General features: G+C 48.4%; 5 protein-coding genes across 5 annotated transcripts; 2 read left to right on the plus strand and 3 right to left on the minus strand.

The window, feature by feature from the left end:
- The first annotated feature begins 2,845 nt into the window (after positions 1 to 2,845).
- EI90DRAFT_2399796 (uncharacterized protein) lies at positions 2,846 to 3,750 on the plus strand. Its single transcript, XM_039052971.1, has 4 exons — positions 2,846 to 3,112; positions 3,171 to 3,319; positions 3,393 to 3,486; positions 3,540 to 3,750. The coding sequence occupies exons 1-4, from the start codon at positions 2,891 to 2,893 to the stop codon at positions 3,711 to 3,713; spliced, it is 639 nt and encodes a 212-aa protein (XP_038910989.1). The 5' UTR covers positions 2,846 to 2,890; the 3' UTR covers positions 3,714 to 3,750.
- Positions 3,751 to 7,638: 3,888 nt separating this feature from the next.
- EI90DRAFT_3077436 (uncharacterized protein) lies at positions 7,639 to 8,174 on the minus strand. Its single transcript, XM_039061724.1, has one exon. The coding sequence runs from the start codon at positions 8,064 to 8,066 to the stop codon at positions 7,710 to 7,712; it is 357 nt and encodes a 118-aa protein (XP_038910990.1). The 5' UTR covers positions 8,067 to 8,174; the 3' UTR covers positions 7,639 to 7,709.
- A 577-nt stretch (positions 8,175 to 8,751) lies between these two features.
- EI90DRAFT_3130740 (uncharacterized protein) lies at positions 8,752 to 9,454 on the minus strand (the record flags this gene model as incomplete). The annotated part of the gene is made up of 2 exons (XM_039064336.1): positions 8,752 to 8,852; positions 8,905 to 9,454. 2 exons carry the CDS (start codon positions 9,452 to 9,454, stop codon positions 8,752 to 8,754), a joined length of 651 nt encoding a protein of 216 aa, XP_038910991.1.
- A 227-nt stretch (positions 9,455 to 9,681) lies between these two features.
- On the plus strand, positions 9,682 to 10,056 carry EI90DRAFT_3130741 (uncharacterized protein; the record flags this gene model as incomplete). The annotated part of the gene is made up of 3 exons (XM_039064337.1): positions 9,682 to 9,702; positions 9,761 to 9,919; positions 9,973 to 10,056. 3 exons carry the CDS (start codon positions 9,682 to 9,684, stop codon positions 10,054 to 10,056), a joined length of 264 nt encoding a protein of 87 aa, XP_038910992.1.
- A 6,091-nt stretch (positions 10,057 to 16,147) lies between these two features.
- Positions 16,148 to 16,441, minus strand: EI90DRAFT_2825793 (uncharacterized protein; the record flags this gene model as incomplete). Its single annotated transcript, XM_039053587.1, is given in 2 exon segments — positions 16,148 to 16,370; positions 16,389 to 16,441. Coding segments are annotated over 2 exon segments (276 nt in total), but the record flags the coding sequence as incomplete, so codon positions are not given.
- Between the last annotated feature and the right edge of the window lie 2,450 nt (positions 16,442 to 18,891).

Genomic DNA, 18,891 nt, shown 5'->3' on the forward strand with positions numbered 1-18,891 from the left:
GTCAATGTTGTACAAACGTTCACCAGGGGTGTAGAGGAAGAGAGGGAGAGGGTCAAATTGTAATTTGTGTGGCATTTCATGAGGAATCGCCTGACTGGACGTGGGACGCGGCATGGGCTGGAGGGATGTCGAAGTGTGAATGAATCAAGGATGATTAAGCCGCACTCTCCCGATCCTTAGTCGTGGTTCCCAGCATCGCGTCAAAGTCACGACAAAGCAGAACCAGAGTGACTTAGCAGGACTGCGTAAGAGAAGTTCTATTCCAATAGTGACTTGGCGTGGTCAGAACAGCATACACATGCCGCCAGTCCAACGTAGCAACCGTGGAGAGTGTATATTAATGTGAACTTTAAGGGACCTGACGAACGCTGATTGGGTACGTTTAATAACCAGAAGGGCCATTGTAGCGCCACTCAACGCCGCTGCAACCACCGAGTGGAGCGGGCGAAGCAACGGGGATGTGTCATGGCGCACCGGAACTAGCGAACATCTTATTATTACGAAGTCATAGAGGCTGGAGTCCTGCCTACGAACATCTCAGAACACGCGTACACAGCAGTCAGCCGTTGAACCACTCAGAGCCGGTGTTTTGCAGTGTGGTCCTTACCGAACGCCTACGAGGTTACGCAAAGGACCACTAGTACTACCGCTTTCAGTAGGAAAAGATATCAGGAGAGCAGGTTATCCATTTCTAGAGACACATCAGTTCGAATCCCACGCCGCCTCCGTACACGCTTAGTCGAATGACTAGGAGAATGACAAGGACGCATGCTTGTACGGCACATGGACTCGGAGAGCGGCTCCTTGTGTCGTCTTGTTTGGCATATTATGCCTAAGAAGGGGAAGCATGATTCGAAACGCAACTGCTTCGAACGGAAGGGTGCCCCAGACAGGAGGAAGAGCGGCATTCAAACTACGACATACCTCAGGCTTACATGACGCCGCACGGGCAGAGCAGCAGGATGGATTATACTGAAACGAAGAAGTACAACATTAACAACGGTATGTCGTCCTCAGTGCGTACAACAAATCCTCCAGTTAACTATCAGGTTCTGCACCCGATCGATGCGGTTAGTTGTTGGGTGTTGTTTGGGCCCAGACAGAATTGCCTTCAACTGGAGATGCTCGATTTGGGAACACCTTTTGCCAATGGCCGTCCGATACATGTGTTACTCGATTGCACCCAGAAACTACATGAATATTTCAGGCGCCCTCATGAAGCTTTGAAGAGTCGTGGGTGAGTATGCATATACTCCGCCGCTCAGCTGTACCTTTCAGCACACAGTAATATTCCGCAGTGGGATTAAGTCCAACCTCCATAAGCAAATGAAGAGCTTCTTTCCCTGCCACGTGGTCGTTTCCCTAATATTCCCCCACCTTTTCCGCGCGTCTTCTCGAATCTTCGCCTCTGCCCCATAGACATTGCCGATCCCCCACCATTCCTGATAAATATCGAGAATTTTGACGGGATAGGACATCTCGACGACGGACGGCTTCAACTTAAGGTCTCAGATAATCTGCAGTAGGTTGGTGCCTTGCTCTTCTTTCCTCCGCTGCGGCTCCCAATGGTGATGGCTTTGTCACGATGCTGACAGGCCTAGCGCCTAGTTCATTTCCAAGTCATCTAACACCTTCGATCTCTTCTACCTAGAGATATGAACGTTCCTACATTGGTTCTTCCGGAGGACGAAGGCTCGGCCCAGACCTCTATTACACCTACTGCAACAACGTCAAGCCATCAGAACTCCGGAAATGTTGTCGCTGGCGCCGCTGGGAATACCATCGAAAATTCCATCGATCCCATCGATAGTGAGTGAGCTATTTGCGGAGTTCTAGATACTTCGTGTTCAAGCTTTCGACCTCCTTATCAGAAGCGATCTCCATGTTATTACCGTCTCAGCGTTTAGCTGCCGAAGGATCTTTCCATAATACGATTCCCTCCTTCGCTTCGAGCTCCACTTTGTCAGGCTTTGTCCCGGCAGCCACCGAGCCTCTCGTTTTTCCAGAACCAGCCTCGGTCGATGATTTTCTCTTCGAGGTAAGAATAAATTTTATGATGCCTTGAACTCCCACTCATCCAATTTTTAAAGCTTGATAAAGGCATCGAGCCCTCACTCGAGCCTCCCCTGCCCGATGACACATCTTCTGCAACGGCAGTATCGCTTCGCGACCGACTTGGTGTCCCATTTACCCGGTCGACTTTATCCGATTCTTCATCCACAATTGCCCCATCCTTTACATCTTCTGCATCTTTCACATCATCCTTGAGGAAGAAAGTCGCAAGCATTGCATCAGCAGGCGCTTTCTTCGCCGAATGCTTGGACTCGAGGCCATATCGAATTTTTTCTGTCCGAACGTTCTGCGAAAGCTTATTCAACAGTCGTCGTGCTGCAAATGCCAGGATTGTGTCCGTTCAACGATATGGGGATCTTCAAGGGGTGCCACATCGATTTCTCATCATGCATGTCACTCGAGCCGATGGAAGGGAGTTTTACCTTCGGTTGGATCGCAGACGGGACCGCCAAGTTCCCTTGTTGTTGTTTGGGGTACGGGATTTGGGAACGTCACGCGCGATAGATACGGTATGTAATGGACTCTTCGATGTCTTTACCGCAGCTAAGAGGCGGTACTACTGATAGGCTGCTGTTTCTGGTAGACTCGACCACCTTCTTGATTTCACCAACACCAAGTCCGGCGTAGAGGCCATCATGATCTTCCCCACTCCCGTTCCTCTGATCGCGGCTGCGCAAGTTCTGTACGCAATCGCAGCAGAATCCCCTGGTTACAAGCTAACCAAAGTAAGCATCAATGGCCGAGCAGGTGTCCTCATCAGGGATCCACTAACTGCATGTAGGAAAATTGTTGGTTTTTCGCTTCGGTCATTCAGGAAATGTTGCTGCGGAGGTTCGGGGCAAAGTATGAGAGAGGGTCTCTTAACCATCCCACAATCGGTGCTGAGAGACGAGACCGCATCACAGTTCTGACATATTCGCACATTGCCAAAGACATTAATGCCAATCCAGAGACAATCATAAAATTCGCTGATTTAATGGCAGATTCAAGGCTAAGGAAGGCTGTGAAGTCTGTCCTCGATACTGTAAAACACCACCATGTGAGAGAATGGCCTGCGTGCCGTCATTCACCGTCACTGATCAGGTTTGAGCTATCAGTCCGCTTATCACAGTTCCCTGCCCAGCGCATTCCAAATCTCCACACCCACCCAAGCCCTCATTGCCGCATTGCAACGAACATTACACGAGCACCTACATGGACTCTATGGAACCCAAGGCGCACGGATATTCCCAAACAGATTCACCGAGTTAGTAAATCAATTGGTTATTCCACTGTGAACAGCCTATTTACGCAACTCCCGCTAACTTCCTGTTTTCTAGTCAATTAGTTCAGATTTTCTCATCTTTGGAACAACTTCAAGAAGATAATCTCACCACTCCAATATCGAGTATCATACACCTCTTGGAATCATCTGTATGTGGATCACGCTGGAGTCGGAGTCGTGAACTGTCTAATTTATCCAGTAGCTGCAAGAAGCTTATACACTGCATCCCCCTTCCCCAGTTACCTACGATTCGTTCAAAAATGACGTGGATCCATTTTTCGGGCTCTCTCCGAGGAAAGGCATGGTGCTTTTCGCATTGGAACTGCTTGGGCGATGTGCAGTACTGGATCAGTTGCCAACGCTATGGCGTTTCTAAGTAAATGCAGAAATCCCTGAGCTCCAACATGAGTTCGAGAGGTTGATGACGACGCAGCTAAAGTTTGTGTGTTGTCATTGGGTCACTCTCCTTTGTGAGTCGGATGAGTCCCATGATGGTGAAACAATGAAGGCCCTTTCCAACGCTGTCCCGGCTCTTCTCCACTGGATTGCCGCAATGGGAATCATGGGTGATTTTGACCAAGCATGCCAAAGCATGAAAGAACTACAGCGATGGCTAGTGCGTCAAAAATTACTTGGATACTAGCATATGGCTCACTTTGGCGTTTTGAAGGTCGGCATTCAAGCAGTCAATAGTATAAGTCACGTATTTCGCGACCTGCTCTGTCTAGTCGAGCGATCCCGGAGTGCATTAGCGGCTTCGTCCTTATCTATACTCGGAAGTAGCCATCCATTTATTCCATCAGGTAGCGCGTTAGATGCGTCACTTCGGAAGGAGTGTACTGTTGAATGCCGTATTGTTTCTCATCATATGGAAAGCAGCCGACCATGGTCACCGCAAGCGGGGACAATCCACAGCCCAAGTAGACCCCGCTCTGTGGTATTTTCTCCAGATGGCTGTCATCTAGTCTCAGCCTGTGGGGATGGCATCGTGCGCATCTGGGATGCGGCGACGAGAGTGCTTCTGAGGGAAATGAAGGGACATACTAGTGAGGCCAATTCCGTTGCATATTCACCAGATGGCATTCATCTGGCCTCGGCATCGGGTGATCACACTGTGCGTTTCTGGGATGCGGCAACGGGAGCATGCCTTCGAAAACTGAAGGGGCATACCAACGTGGTGAAATTTGTGACATTTTCCCCTGATGGCCTTCGTCTGGCCTCGGCCTCGTGCGATCGCACTGTGCGAGTTTGGGATACAGCAACAGGGGAGCCCCTCTGGAAATTGAATCATGATAACTTGGTCTTTTCTGTATCCTTTTCACCAGATGGGCGTTATCTAGCCTCAGATGATACCAACGTGCGTATCTGGGATGCATCGACAGGAGCACTTCTTCAAACACTGGAAGAACGTGCCTCCAGCGTCCATTTTGTGAAGTTTTCACCAGATGGATGTTATCTGGCCTCAGGCTTGTGGAGTGGAATCATACATGTTTGGAATGCGGAAACAGGAGTCCCGCTTCATGAGCTGAAGGGACATACCAATGACGTCAAATCCTTGGATTTCTCGCCAGATGGCCATCATCTGGCCTCGGCCTCAGACGACAGCACAGTGCGCATCTGGGATGTGGCAACAGGAGCGCCTCTTCGAGAGCTGAAAGGGCATACTGATCGGGTTACCTCCGTGAATTTTTCGCCAGATGGTTGTTATCTGGCCTCGGCATCTTGGGATGGCACTGTACATGTCTGGGATGCAACGATGGAATTACCCACTCGAGGGCCAAAGGCAACGAAAGGTCATGTTGACACCATATCCTGTGTGGAATTTTCGCCTGATGGACGCCATCTTGTTTCGGCCTCCAAGGATGGCAGAGTGTGTGCCTGGGACATTGCCGACAGGAGTTGCATTGAGCAGACACACATCACGAAAATCGGACAGGCAACTAGAGCAAAGTCCCCTGGTCCAGAGCACTCCGGAGGCTCCAGAGCACCTGGGAGCATCTGGACCATGTGGGAGCGCCAGTCCGATTTTCGTGATGCAGCTCAATGAGATCTTTCGTCCCCACCAAATGCTATTTTCCACCGATGCCTTAACACTTCGCATCCGAGGTCAGCAAGAGACAAAACATTTCAGCTTTCCAAAGTTAAGCGACCTACATCAGCAAAAGTCTGTTATGCTCCGGAGCATCAAGAGTGGCTGGAGCATGTGGGAGACAAAACAGCAGATTGGGCACTCCTGGAGCCAATAGTGTTCTCCTGGGAGGGGGTTCAGGAGCAGCAGGGAGTGGTGAGGAGTATGTAATGTGCCAGGAGCAGTGGGAGGAAAATTTTGGTCTCTAAAAAGTTGAAAAAAAAATTTTCAGGAAAAATCAAAAAAAAATCAGGAACTATAGTGCCTTTAAAGTGCTTTCAGGACATATAATTATTTGCAAAATTGAGGAAGAAATGATGGAGAAAAATGGAAAATACTTTCGGAGACCCGAGAAATAATGAGAACTGAATTGATGGGAAAGTCTGAAAATTGAATAGGAAAGTGAGGGGAAGCCTTGTAAGCATTGTTATTTTCTGCTGTTCTGATTTTTCCTGATTGTTCTTGGTCTCACTCCCAGCTGCTCCTGGACCCTCCCAGGAGCTTTCAGGAGCTTCCAGGAGTATTGAGGAGCAGCTGGGAATGAGACCAAGAAGAATTGGGAAAAATCAGAACAGCAGAAAATAACAATGCTACAAGGCTTCCCCTCACTTTCCTATTCAATTTTCAGACTTTCCCATCAATTCAGTTCTTGGGTCTCCAAAAGTATTTTCCATTAGCTGCTCCTGGACCCTCCCAGGAGCTTCCAGGAGCATCCAGGAGTATCCAGTAGCAGCTGGGAGTGAGACCAAGAACAATCAGGAAAAATTAGAACAGCAGAAAATAACAATGCTACAAGGCTTCCCCTCACTTCCCTATTCAATTTTCAGACTTTCCCATCAATTCAGTTCTCATTATTTCTCGGGTCTCCGAAAGTATTTTCCATTTTTCTCCATCATTTCTTCCTCGATTTTGCAAATAATTATATATCCTGAAAGCACTTCAAAGGCACTACAGTTCCTGAATTTTTTTGATTTTTTCCCTGATTATTTTTTTCAACTTTTTAGAAGTCCCTATTTTTCAAATTTTCCTCATTTCCCTCTATATCCCCCCCTCATTCCCCTCATTCCCCCCCTCATTCCCCCCCCCTCATTCTCCCCCTCATTCTCCCCTCATTCTCCCCCTCATTTCCCCCTCATTTCCCCCCCTCATTCTCCCCCATTTCCCCCTCCCCCATATTCTGCCAGCCCGAAAGTGATTAAGTTGTCAGATTAATCATATATCAGGCCATAAATTTTGATTGTGTATTGGTGAGTCTCAGTGTCCTTGATATATAGTATAGTGTTTGATCTAAATGTTAAGCAGTGTCTTGTTGTGTTAGTCTTGTGGTAGGAGGTATTCATGGGGGATCTTCCCTCTTTTTTTCCTTTTCATTTTCAAATGCTCCAGGAGCTCCCAGAAGCTTCTCACCCCTATACACTTTGAAGCATTTAAATTGTATTTACTGGATATGTTTGTGCACAAAGCAATGCTCCAGGCCCTCCTGGGAGTGCCCTGGAGTACCTAGCCAACTCCGGAGGAAATGAGCTGTTCCTGGACTGGCCAATCTCCTCCTGATTCTCCCAGTGCTCTCGATACTCCGGAGCACTCAGGAGCATAACAATTTTTTGCTGATGTATCCAACCCAATTTCAACATCCTTCCACACATCTTCACCCACCCATCTCTTTCTTGATCATAATGCTCTTTGCATCAAGCGCGAAAACCTTTCCCTGCACATCTGTTGGCTACCCGACTACTTCAAGCCTAGCTGTCCAATCGCGGAACATGGTAACCATGTCAGCATTGGTGGAGAGGGAGGGATGATCGCATTCATCAATTTAGACGGACTTGTACCCCCCTCCATTTAGCACTTGCGTGGTATGACCACGTTGGTCTTAACTTTGCTGGGCATATACAAGGATCGCAACTGCCAATACTAATTTCTAACTTGACTAATTTTTAACTTTTAGCGATCGGAGGCAAACCTGTTCAGAGTTTACTACATATTAGCAGGCTCTTGGCATATGCATGTAATTTGCTCCTTTTGACATGTTGAATTGACATCATCATTTCCTTGCGTCATCCCAATGCCCCGTTCATGATGACCAATCCTGATTATCCGATTCCTTGTGTACCTGTGCCTCATGAATGAACATTTAGCTTTTCATTGGGCATTATATAAGGTCCGCACTCGGATACTTGAACAGGTGAATCTACCACTGGGCTAATTTACAGGGAGTGTGGGAGACGGTAAAAATGGAGGAAATCATGTATATGAATATTGAGAGGGGTACGTAAGACCCCAATCTGATGTGCAGAACCTAGGAATTTGTGTAGGATCCCTTGCGGATGGTCTGTAAACGAATATGATGGGGTAGAATGGAGATGTTCCACCGAGGGGTGTCATGCAGCGTCCATACCGTGCCACAGGTTTATAGGAGGGCACATAGTGATTGAGAGTGGATGATACTGGGACGAAGAGGTAGAGAATAATTAGGAGCGGACTCGTGTACCGGATATTGGCCAGCTTGCATAGTGGGTCTATAAAGTATCTAGGAGGTGTTGAACCCAACGCCCCCGGGCTGAGCAGGTACAGCATGCCGAGACTCGCGCTGATGTTCATACACTCAGTCCGCTCGCAGCGCACAGTTGACTGGACAGTGACAGAGAACGGGCTTGACCCCTGTAGCCTTCGTGGGATCCGGCTCGGATCTCAAGTGCTTGGCATGGCTGTGGCTTTCAACTGGAGATGCTTGATTTGGGAACCTCTTGCCATTGAATGGCTGGCCATCCAATACATGTGTGTTACTCGATTGCGCACAGACACTACATACAAGCGCACATCTCAGGCACCCTCATGAAGCTTTGAGGAATTGTGGTGTGAGTATGGATGTGCTCCGCCGCCTAGCTGCAGTACACTCAGCAATAGGATCAAGTCCGACAAGAGCTTCTCCCTGCCTGCATACACCTGGCCGTTTTCCCGATATTACCAATGTAGTTCCACACTCTCACCATGCGTCTTCTCGAATCTTCGCCGCTCTGCTCCGTAGACGTTGCCAATCTCCCCCATCATTCAAATTGTTGAGGATAATCTGCAGTAGGTTGGTACCTTTTGCTCTTTTTCCCCTCCGCTCTGGCTCCCAACGGCGATGGCCATATCACGATGTTGACAGCTCTGGCGCCTAGTTCTATTTCCAAGTCATCATCTTCCACCTCCGATTTCTTCTATCTAGGGACATGGACCTTCCTATGTTGATTCTTCCAGAGGACGAAGGTTTGGCCCAGACCTCTACTGCAACGACACCAGGCTACCGGAACCCCGGCAGCGCTACTGGCTCCCGGAATGCAGGTGAAAGTTCAGTAGATTCTGTTGGCGGTGAGTGGTATCTGTGAGCCTTGCTGTTCAAGCCTTCGATACCCTTATTAGAAACGCTCTCTGTGTTGTCCCTATCCCAACACACAAATTGCCGGAGACTCTTTCAATAATGCGGATACCATTTCGGTTTTCAGTTCGACTTCGCTAAGCCCTGTGACCATCGATCCTCCCTTATATCCTGAACTAGCCTCCGTCGATGATTTCCTCTTCGAAGGATGGGTTTTGTAACATCTCGAACTTTCACTCATTTTGACTCTAATAGCTTGATGCCGGCATCGAGCTCTCACTCGACCCCCTTCCGACGATGACGACGCGTTTTCCATGAAAGCACCATCGCTTCGCAGTCGACTTAACACCCCCATTTCCCATTCCTCCTCTTCATTATCAGCATCCTCTGCAGTTGCCCCATCTATTACTTCCTCCTCGGGGCCCGAACGCCTTTCCTTCAACAACCCATTTTCCATAAAAGCACCGTCGCTTCGCAGCCGACTCAGTGGCCCCTTTTCTCGTTCCTCCACCTCATTATCAACCTCGTCCACAATTGCCCAGTCTTTTACCTCGTCCTTCAGGAAAAAAGTCACAAGCATTGCATCGGCAGGCGCTTTCTTCATGGAAATGCTTGGACTCTCGGCCATATCGAGAATTTCCTGTACGAACTTTTTGTGAAAGTTTATTCAACAGTCCTCGTGCTGTTAATGCTAGGATTGCGTCTGTTCAGCGATATGGCGATGTTCTAGGAGTGTGACGTCAGTTCCTCATCTTTCATGTCGCTCAAGCTGACGGGAAGGACTTCTACCTCTGGTTGGATCACAGACTGGACTGCCAGGTCCCGTTGCGGGCATTTGTGACACAAGGTTTCCAGATGTCAAGTGCCACAGATACAGTATGTAATGATGAATTTCTAACGATGGCCCCAGAGCTAAAATGTGGGACCCTGACAGGCTGCTCTTTCTGGTCGACTTGACCACCTCCTTGATTATGCAAACAAAAAGGCCAGCGTAGAGGCCATTATGGTCTTCCCTACCCTGCCTCCTCTCATTGCAGCTGCGCAAATTCTATGTGCTATTGAAAAAGAGTCCCTGCAATACAGGTTGACCAAAGTATGTGTCAATGTTCACTGCTTGGCTATCACCGTTGATCTGCAGACACATAGTACAATTGCTGGTTCTTCATCTCTACTGTCCAGGAAGTGTTGCTGCTGAGGTTTGGGGCCAACTATGAGTCATCTCATGGTTAATCAGCCCGATTTATTTACCAGTTACTTCAGTACGTTCTTCAAGCTCTGTCCAAAACATGAAGTCGTGCTGTTGGCAATGGAGCTACTGGGGAAATGCACGGTACTGGACCAATCGCCAACGGAATGGCATTTCCACATAAATTGTGACATTTCCAATCTCCAGCCTGAACCGGGAAGTTGGTGTCGACCCAGCTGAGGTTTGTGTGCTGTCATTGGATCACCCTCCTTTGTGAGCTGGACTCCCAAGATGATGAAGTAATGCAGACCCTTTCCCACACCGTACCAGCACTTCTTCACTGGATTGCAGCAATGAGGATCATGGGAAAAATTGATCAAGCATGCTGAGGCATGAGGGCTACAAGCAGGGAACATAGCAACAAGTGTGGGTAATTTGCTTCGTAGAGACAGTCAAGACAATAGGTTCAACGGTGCAGTGCAGGACAGGAGTCCAAAGTTGTTAACTCGATGACATGCAGCCCCAGGCCAGGAACGATCGTCATTCGGAGCAGAGCCAAAAGCTCATGCAGTCTCGGCACTACTAGCTGTCTTACGAAATTCCCTGCATCAAGTGGTAGATGTTGACTGCTTGTTTTAACTCTGCTGTTGGTGCACGTCATATGTGTAATGAATCAAATCGATCTCGGATATAAGTTATTCATCCAGAAATACTATCATGGCACGGCCTCTCAATGGCTTGTTGACCATAGAAGATAAATGACACCCCCAAGTAGTATGAAAACAAACAAGGAGAATGTCAGGGCACACCCACCTCACCCAGCTCCACCCAGCTCCACCCCACCTGCTACCCCCTTCTTCCCCTTCCTGTCTCCTCCTCCCTCCACTTCCCCCTCTTCTTATTTCTCCTCTGTCTCATTCTCTATTCTTCCTATTTCTATTTACATGGACGACTTTCCTTGATCGATGTACTACTAACCCACCTGCGACCCATGCACGATGCACCCAGCCCCGGACGCTCCGGACGACCCCCGGGTACGCCCAGCACGCGTGCCTGCAGCGGATCCCTTCGTGATCCCCCATGGTAATACCCGGGCGGCTGGGGCTGTGCATGGGGACGATGTGGCAACTCTCATGTGACCTGAGCACCATGTATATAAACATACCTGGGGTGGGAACCAGAGAAGCAGTCTTCTTCTCACCATTCCCACTTCAGGGACATCTGCCTGTGCCGGACCCGTTACCGTACATGCCCGCTTCACACCCCACTGGGCCCTCAGCGCCAGGCGATATACCCAGACGCTCTCGACCCCGGACCGGTCCCTGACAGAGAAGAGTCATCTCTTGGCGCGATGTTTAGCTACCAGTACCCCTTCACCCAAAGTAACAAAGTAAAGAACCCGGGGAACCACACTGAAAAGCAAATCATTCACCAGGTAACCAATGGTGTTTTAGGGTCTGATGACATACTTTGCAGATTTGGAATCATGGTGGTGGAGTCGGTGACGGTGAGAACACCAATCGAGGAGATAGCATAATGGTATGTAAACCTAATAATGACAAAAGCCACGTGCACAATGATGAAAATGAGGAAATATATTTTAAAACCAACTAGAGATGTGAATATGTATCATATTTTATCATAAATAAATGATCAAGGTGTGGGGATAGTGTCAGGGATGGGTCCGGGGTGGAGGGGGCCCGGATGTAGCGCCCAGCAGAGGGACCCTCTCGAGGTGTGAAGCGGGTGTGCATGCTGGTGGGCCTGATGCAGGACAGCAGTCCCTGGCCACTTATACTGAAGTGGAAAAGGTGAGAAGAAGGTTACTTCTTCGGTTCCCACTTCAGGTACATTTATGTACATGCAGCTTGAGTCACATGATGGGTGCCACGTCATCCTTGGAGACAGCCGCAGCCATCCAGGTGTCCCTGCAGGGGATCCCGAGGGCATCTGCTGCAGGTGCGCGTGCTGGGCATGGCAGGGAGCTGTCCGGGGTGTCTGGGCCAGACGGGTCAATAGTACATTGATGCAAGGGAAAGTGGTCCATGTAAATAGAAAGAATAAACAGGAAGAGAATGATGGGAAGAATGAAATAAAGGTGTCAGGGACACGTCCGGGGTCGAGGCGGTCTGGGCGTAGTGTCCGGTGCTAAGGACCTCACAGGGGGTAGATCGGGCATGCATACTGGCAGGCCCGAAGCGGGACAGCGATCCCTGGCCACTTAGACTGAAGTGGGAATGTTGAGAAGAAGGTTACTTCTTTGGTTCCCACCCCAGGTGTGTTTATATACATGCGGCTTGGGTCACATGAGGTCTGCCACATCACCCCACATACAGCTGCAGTCACCCGGGTGTCCCCACGGGGGATCCTGAGGGCGTATGCTGCACACGCGTGCACTAGGTTGCACCCTAGAGCCATCTGGGGCATCTGGGGCTAGGCATGTCATGTGCACCTTGCGGGTGGGTCGATAATACATAGATATAAGGGAAAGGTCATCCATGTGAGATAGAAGTAGAAATAGAAATAGAAATAGAAATAGAGATAGAAGTGGAAGAGGGATAGAGAGGGGAAAGAACAGGAAGGAAGGGTGCAGGATGAGAGAAGAGGTACCGGGTGAGGTGGGCCCGGGTGGAGGCGGGTCGGGCGGGTGTGCCCTGACAAAAGGAAAGAGAAGAGAGAGAGAAGAAAGAAAGAAAGGGGAGGGAAGGAGGAAGGAGAAGGATGGGCAGCGGGTGAGGTGTGGCTGGGTGGACCCAGGTGGACCCGGGTCAGGCAGGTGTGCCCTGACAGATAGTCTCTGAATTGCTCAACTCTGAATCTGAACTATGGTATAAGCAACCCAACCCAACCTGACTCATTTTAAAAAATAGACACATACCCAATACACAGCCACCAACCCCCCCCCCCAACCCAATGCCCAATGCCAACCCACCAACCCAACAACCCAACAACCCAATCCCCTGGCCCAGTCCCAGGGGGGAGTAAAAAAAACAGCATAATAGCTACAAATTGAACTGAGACCCAACCAAATCAATGATGAACGGTAATTCATTAGCCATTAGGCTGAAGCACCACCAATTATGTACTTGCCAGAACTTAATTTGTAAATACCCTTTTATAAACATTACAAATATGGAAATCTGGAATCAGATTTGCAGAACTAATTTTATGATTTTTGAGAGATTTTTTAGCGCACATGCCTGTGCATGTGACTTTTGTCCATTCTACTAAGGGGTGTTAGAACTGGGTGAGGGCAGATGATTCTGGAGTGGAACCGGAGACTTAGCAAGGAGGGACCTTGGCCTCAGCGACTCAAGGGGAGCACTGTGCCATTGCTGTTTGTCCATTTGGTCCTTAATTTCAGAAGCAGTGAGCAGGGAGTCCCTAGGGGGCATTTCTGGTCTATTTTAGACTGAGGGTCCAAAACGAGTATGTACAAGTGCTTGTATATAATGGGGAGATGAAAGCACAAGGAAATCAAAGGTGTCCGAATGGAGACAAAGGGAATTACGGAAACGGAGCAGTACCGAAGGTCATGGGTTAGACTCTATGGTACATCTGAAAGGAGGTAGGGAGGGCAAAGCCCAGAGGGGCAGGAGGATGAGGTGAAGTGGGGTTGATGACTAACTGGCTAAAATAGAAGGAAGCAGTAGTCCAAATAGGGATGAGGGGAAAGTGTGAAGATACAGTACAAGCAGTGAAGGTGCCAAGAACATTCTGTGGAGCTTGGAGGTAGCAGAGCTTATGGAGGTTGTGGAGGCAGAGTCGGAAGTCTGAGGAATATTGGCAATGGCGTTTATAGGTCACCAATGCAATGGACTTAAGCTGAGGTGGAGTCAAAGTCCGAGGTCAGGACCATGATGGAATCTCGGAGCGAAGGCATGAGTGGTGTCCAAGTACAGGGTACGGGATGGTGGTGGAAGGTCATAACTTGGTGGAGGTTGGCAGAAGAGGGGCAGAAGGAGAAGGGTGATGAGGAGAGGAGCGATGTGAGGAGTGAGGAGAGGAGCAAGGTGAGGAGGTGACAAGACAAGTGAGGAGAGGAGGTGACAAGACATCTGAAGGTGGGTATTGGAGCGGGTGGGGGTAGGGTAGGACTCCGGAGGTGGTGAAGCGGAGGGTCCGGGGGTTGGATTGGGATCAGGTATGTACAGATATGACAAGGGGTGTTGTTAGGTTTACTGGAATGTTCAGAAATGGATGTGGTGTGTGAATGTGATAATGTCCTTGCATGACATCGTAACATTGAGATCTGCTGGTTGTGACTGCATTGAGCAAGCACGGTTTTTGCTTCAGCACAGACGACACAGACATACATTGCAGGGTGATTGGGCAGCAAAGATTGAGTTAGACTTTTCCAACTGGAGTGTCTTGGAGAAATGGGAAAACTTCTTGGGCCAATGAGAGACACAAGAGTGTTTTCCACTCTTTGTAAAGAACATCAAGAGAGAGAGAGCGTGGTGGGGTGCTTCTCAGGATAAACAGCAGGTCGAAGCAAGACACAACACATGATAGGCACGTTTGCTGAGGATCCAAAGGGCAAGTTGGAAGTGTGAGTTACATATGTCCAATCACACACACCCATGCTGGGCTGGAATTCCAACAAGTATGTAACAGCCACACAATTACCATGTTGTTGTTTAGGCATGTAGGTGAACACTGAGAAGCAGCAAGAAGCAAAATCACAAGGGAGGAGAAGTTGGAAACTAAATGAAGTGAATTCACTTGAATGAGGGAGTTGATAGTATCCAAATCACCTTAGAATGGTAACAGATCAGTCTCTTACCTTCAAACATGGAAACCACTTATTTGGAAACTGGGTATGTACAGACGTGCTGACCAAGCACTCAATGCAGAAGTGGTAGCAGTTGGCAATGTAATCATGTTTCATTCATCGTTAAGAACTCTTATAAACCCTCACTCATAGCATCATTGGTGATGGTGGATTGAGAAGCTGCTGGTGCAGCTCAAAAAGAGAATGGCCTCCTGAACAAGGAGTGAGCAAATGCCTTGGCATGGACAACAAACCTCACTTGAGTTGGCATTTGAGGGAAGGAAAGAAATTACAGCAACCATCAAAAAAAACTGCACATCAGATTTGGATGCATGACCCGAGTTGGATCTCATGATTGTCCAAAAATGGTCGGAAATCAGGGTCAATTTCAGTGTCAATACATTCGGCATTTAGCGCTTGTGGTGCAGGGGTCTTCAGGTTCACAAGAGCCTCTTCCATACTCATGTGAGGCATGGATAATAATGATATAGCATGAATACTAAGAGCGTCGTCGGCCACGGGTCTCAGCAAAGGTGGTCAGGGGATTCCTGATAAGGCAATACTCAACTCGCGATCAATCAGAGGTAAGCTAGAAACTATCTTGTCAACGCACATCTGTGCATATTTATCAAGTATTTATACATACACGAAATATATTACAACGTGAATATACATAAAATAGGTAACTGCGCAAGCGCGCATATGCAAGCATGAATATCCTGGAATTATCTGGGGATTTCCCACAATAATCCAGAATATTCCGGCAGGTTCTGGTCACTTGCGGATTCCAACAGGATTACAGAGATCCTCATGGATGGTGCATGGAGACAGCTGGGTTACTGCTGAAATATCGTGTGTGCTCTGTTACGGGCCTCATGGAGCTAGGACATAGGATCAAATGAGATGGAAGCAAGAGAGCTCAGATCACGAGAACAAAACTAGGAGCCAAAGTCAAATTGAGGCAGGTAACCTGCGTTGACCAGTTAAGGGACTACTCCTTACTGGTCAACCGCATTATATACACATCGTGTAACAGTTCTGACTAGGCAAATGTGGTCCACTTATAAACTAGGCTGGATTATCGGGCAAGGTGCTTGGGTCCGAACTAGATCCGTCGGTGTTACGTCAAACCGTAACATTATCTTCCCCTTCTCAAAATGCGAGGCCTAACTCGTGATCGAATTCGTGATTCTATCTTTGTTGACGGGGCGAGATATGCGACCTGAGCGTAAAGTCGTCTGAGGCGGCGGTGTGTACATGTTGCTGGGTCTATCCATTGGTTGCAGGGGAGGAGCAGGAGCCAAAACGTCGTGTGATCGCTCAGATGTCGGTTTCGTGTCTGGGAAAATTCTCCGTGGCTGTGGTAGTTTCGTATGTCGACAGTGGAAAGTTTCTAACAGTTCGTTATAGGTGTCCGGAATGTCGTTGAGCATGAACCAGGATGTTTCTGAGCTGGGTTTATCTGATTGTTCCAACAGGTACTCGAAACGTCTGCCCACTTTTCGTACATCCAAGATTTTCTTGATGTTTAATGGGTTGTCTTCAGCAAGCAAGGACAAGGCTTCCCAGGAAGGGTGCTCCAACCTTAGTCATTTTGCCCACTCTTCTGGGTGGATGTAATGCTTGAGCAGGTTAATGTTGAACACTGGATGTAGCCTCATGTAGGAGGGGGGCAATTGCAGACGGTACGCGTTATTCCCTATTCTTGCCAGAACTTTACATGGTCCGATTTTCCGGTAGTCGAGTTTTGATGAAGGGCGGCCACTTCGAATGTTTCATCGAGATACCAATACTAAATCACCCGGTGTAAAGTCAGGCGAGTCCGATCTTTTCCCATCATAAGCTCTCTTTGCGGATTCCTGTGCCAATTTCAACTCCTCCTGCAGTTCTTCTTTTATCAACTCCATGTGTGAAGCGAATTCCGCTGCTGCTGGGTTTACCACCCTCGTACCTGGAACCAATGTGAACGTAGGGTGGAAGCCGTAGTTTGCCCAGAAGGGGGATACTTGTGTAGGTTTGTGCTGCAAATTGTTGTACTGGAACTCTGCTATTCCAAGGAAATCTACCCAATCATCCTGCTGGTATGAGCAATAGACCCTAAGGAATTGCTCCAGTACTTGGTTTACACGCTTGGTTTGTCCATCGGTTTGTGGATGATATGTTGTTGATAAGTTCAACTGAACTTGTAGCTGTGACGTCAAGGCTTTCCAAAATTCAGACACGAAGACTGGTCCTCGATCGGATACTATTGAGCGTGGAAACCCATGCAGTTTGAAAATATTCGCAATGAATAGTTGGGCTAAGCTGGGGGCATCAAGTGCTTTGTGTGTCGGAATAAAATGTGCTTGCTTAGACAGACGGTCTATGACTACCAGGATGGAATCATAGGTGTGTGATGGTGGCAAGTCTGTGATGAAGTCCATTGAGATCGCTTCCCAATTTCTTTCTGGAATCTCCAAGGGGACCAGTTTCCCATAGGGTGCATGATGGTTCGATTTAGACTGTTGGCAAATGTCGCAAGATCTGACATATTGCCGGACATCCGCACTGAGACGTGGCCAGCTATAGTCCCTGGTGATAAAGCCGATCGTTTTTGCCCATCCTGGGTGACCTGCCAACAGGCTATCGTGATGTTCATACAGCACGCAGCTTCGCAAACTCAGGGGGACATAGATCTTTTGTCGAAACAATGGGAGCCCTTCTTCCAACTTCCAGTCTTTGTCTCCTGATTCCATCGCGGACTTCCATACTTCGTCATCAGAGAGCGCCTCATTCAACTCCTCCTCAGATATTGAACTCGAACTAGGTGGTTGTGGTGATGGAGGAGGTGATGGAGGAGTAGCAGCTGCGGATACCTCAGAAGTAGACAACATGAGCAGGTCAGCATCGGGTGTAGCGAGCAGGTCAGCTGTGGTGCTTGCTGCTGTTACTGGTGAGTTTGTTGGTATTTCCACCCATAATCTCTCCGTATGTTCCTGAGTTAGCAGTTTCTGAAAGTTGACTTCCTTTTCGGCATCTCCGTCTTCAGGGACAAAGTCTGCCCGGCGAGAGGGGGGGTCCGCTGGGTTCTCTTTTCCAGGGGCATATGACAGTCTGAAGTTGAACTCTGCAAGTTCTAGTGACCACCGAGCTTGGTGATGGTTGAGGTGTCGAAGAGTCATGAAATATTCGAGATTTTTGTGGTCCGAGATGACAGATACCGGAGTGTCCGTTCCCACTAGCCAAGGCCTGAACTCTCTCAGGGATTCCATGATGCCCAACATCTCCTTATCGTGGATACCATAATTTATTTCCGACTTGGACAGCTTTCTTGAAAAGTAAGCTAGTGGGTGTAGATGTCCCTCATCATCTTGCTGATGGGGAATACCCGAGATAGCGAAGTCAGAGGCGTCTGTGAAGAGGAAAATTGGCCGAGAAGGATTGTGGTGTGCAAGTACTGGGCTTGAGGTGAATGCCCTCTGTAACCTGTGAAAAGCCTCGAGGGTCACCCCTGCCAGTGGAAACACTCCTGGTCCTTTTTTCTTTGTCAGTTCAATCAGTGGGATTGCAATTTCCGAGTAGTGCGATATAAATCTGCAGTAAAAGTTTGCAAATCCCAGAAGTGACTGAACCTCCTTTACCGTTTTTGGCACAGGCCATGACTTGATTGTGTCGAGCTTCCTGGGGTGCATTGCAATGCCATCTTTACCCATGATGAAGCCAAGGTACTCCAGTGCCTCCTTATCAAACTCACACTTGTCTACCGATGCAAGCAGCCCATTTTCACTGAGAGCTTGGAGGACTTTAAGGACGTGTTGATTGTGCTGCTCCTGTGAGTCCGAAAAGATTAAAATGTCATCGAGGTAAACCACACAAAAAATTCCCAGGTGTTCACGTAGAACCCATTGGATAAAACCTTGAAAAGCAGCAGGGGCATTTGTAAGACCAAAAGGCATGACCAAGTATTCAAATAATCCTTCATTCGTTCTGAAGGCTGTTTTCCACTCATCTCCACTAGCCACCCTGAGGAGGTTGAATGCGGATTTTAAGTCGATTTTCGAGAAAACACTGCATCCTCGTATCACTTTGAGCAGGTCATTGACTAGAGGCAGTGGGTAGCGGTTTC

This window comes from Cantharellus anzutake, assembly GCF_015039405.1.
Source record: "Cantharellus anzutake strain C23 chromosome Unknown EI90scaffold_69, whole genome shotgun sequence".
NCBI lineage: Eukaryota > Fungi > Basidiomycota > Agaricomycetes > Cantharellales > Hydnaceae > Cantharellus > Cantharellus anzutake.

Bases quoted from the DNA above. Each gene is read 5' to 3' on its own strand.
- EI90DRAFT_2399796 (XM_039052971.1), top strand. From the start codon at position 2,891: ATGTTGCTGCGGAGGTTCGGGGCAAAGTATGAGAGAGGGTCTCTTAAC. The intron at 3,320-3,392 runs GTTAGTAAATCA...CCTGTTTTCTAG, and splicing joins TTCCCAAACAGATTCACCGA to TCAATTAGTTCAGATTTTCT. The intron at 3,487-3,539 runs GTATGTGGATCA...TTTATCCAGTAG, and splicing joins TACACCTCTTGGAATCATCT to CTGCAAGAAGCTTATACACT.
- EI90DRAFT_3077436 (XM_039061724.1), bottom strand. From the start codon at position 8,066: ATGAACATCAGCGCGAGTCTCGGCATGCTGTACCTGCTCAGCCCGGGG.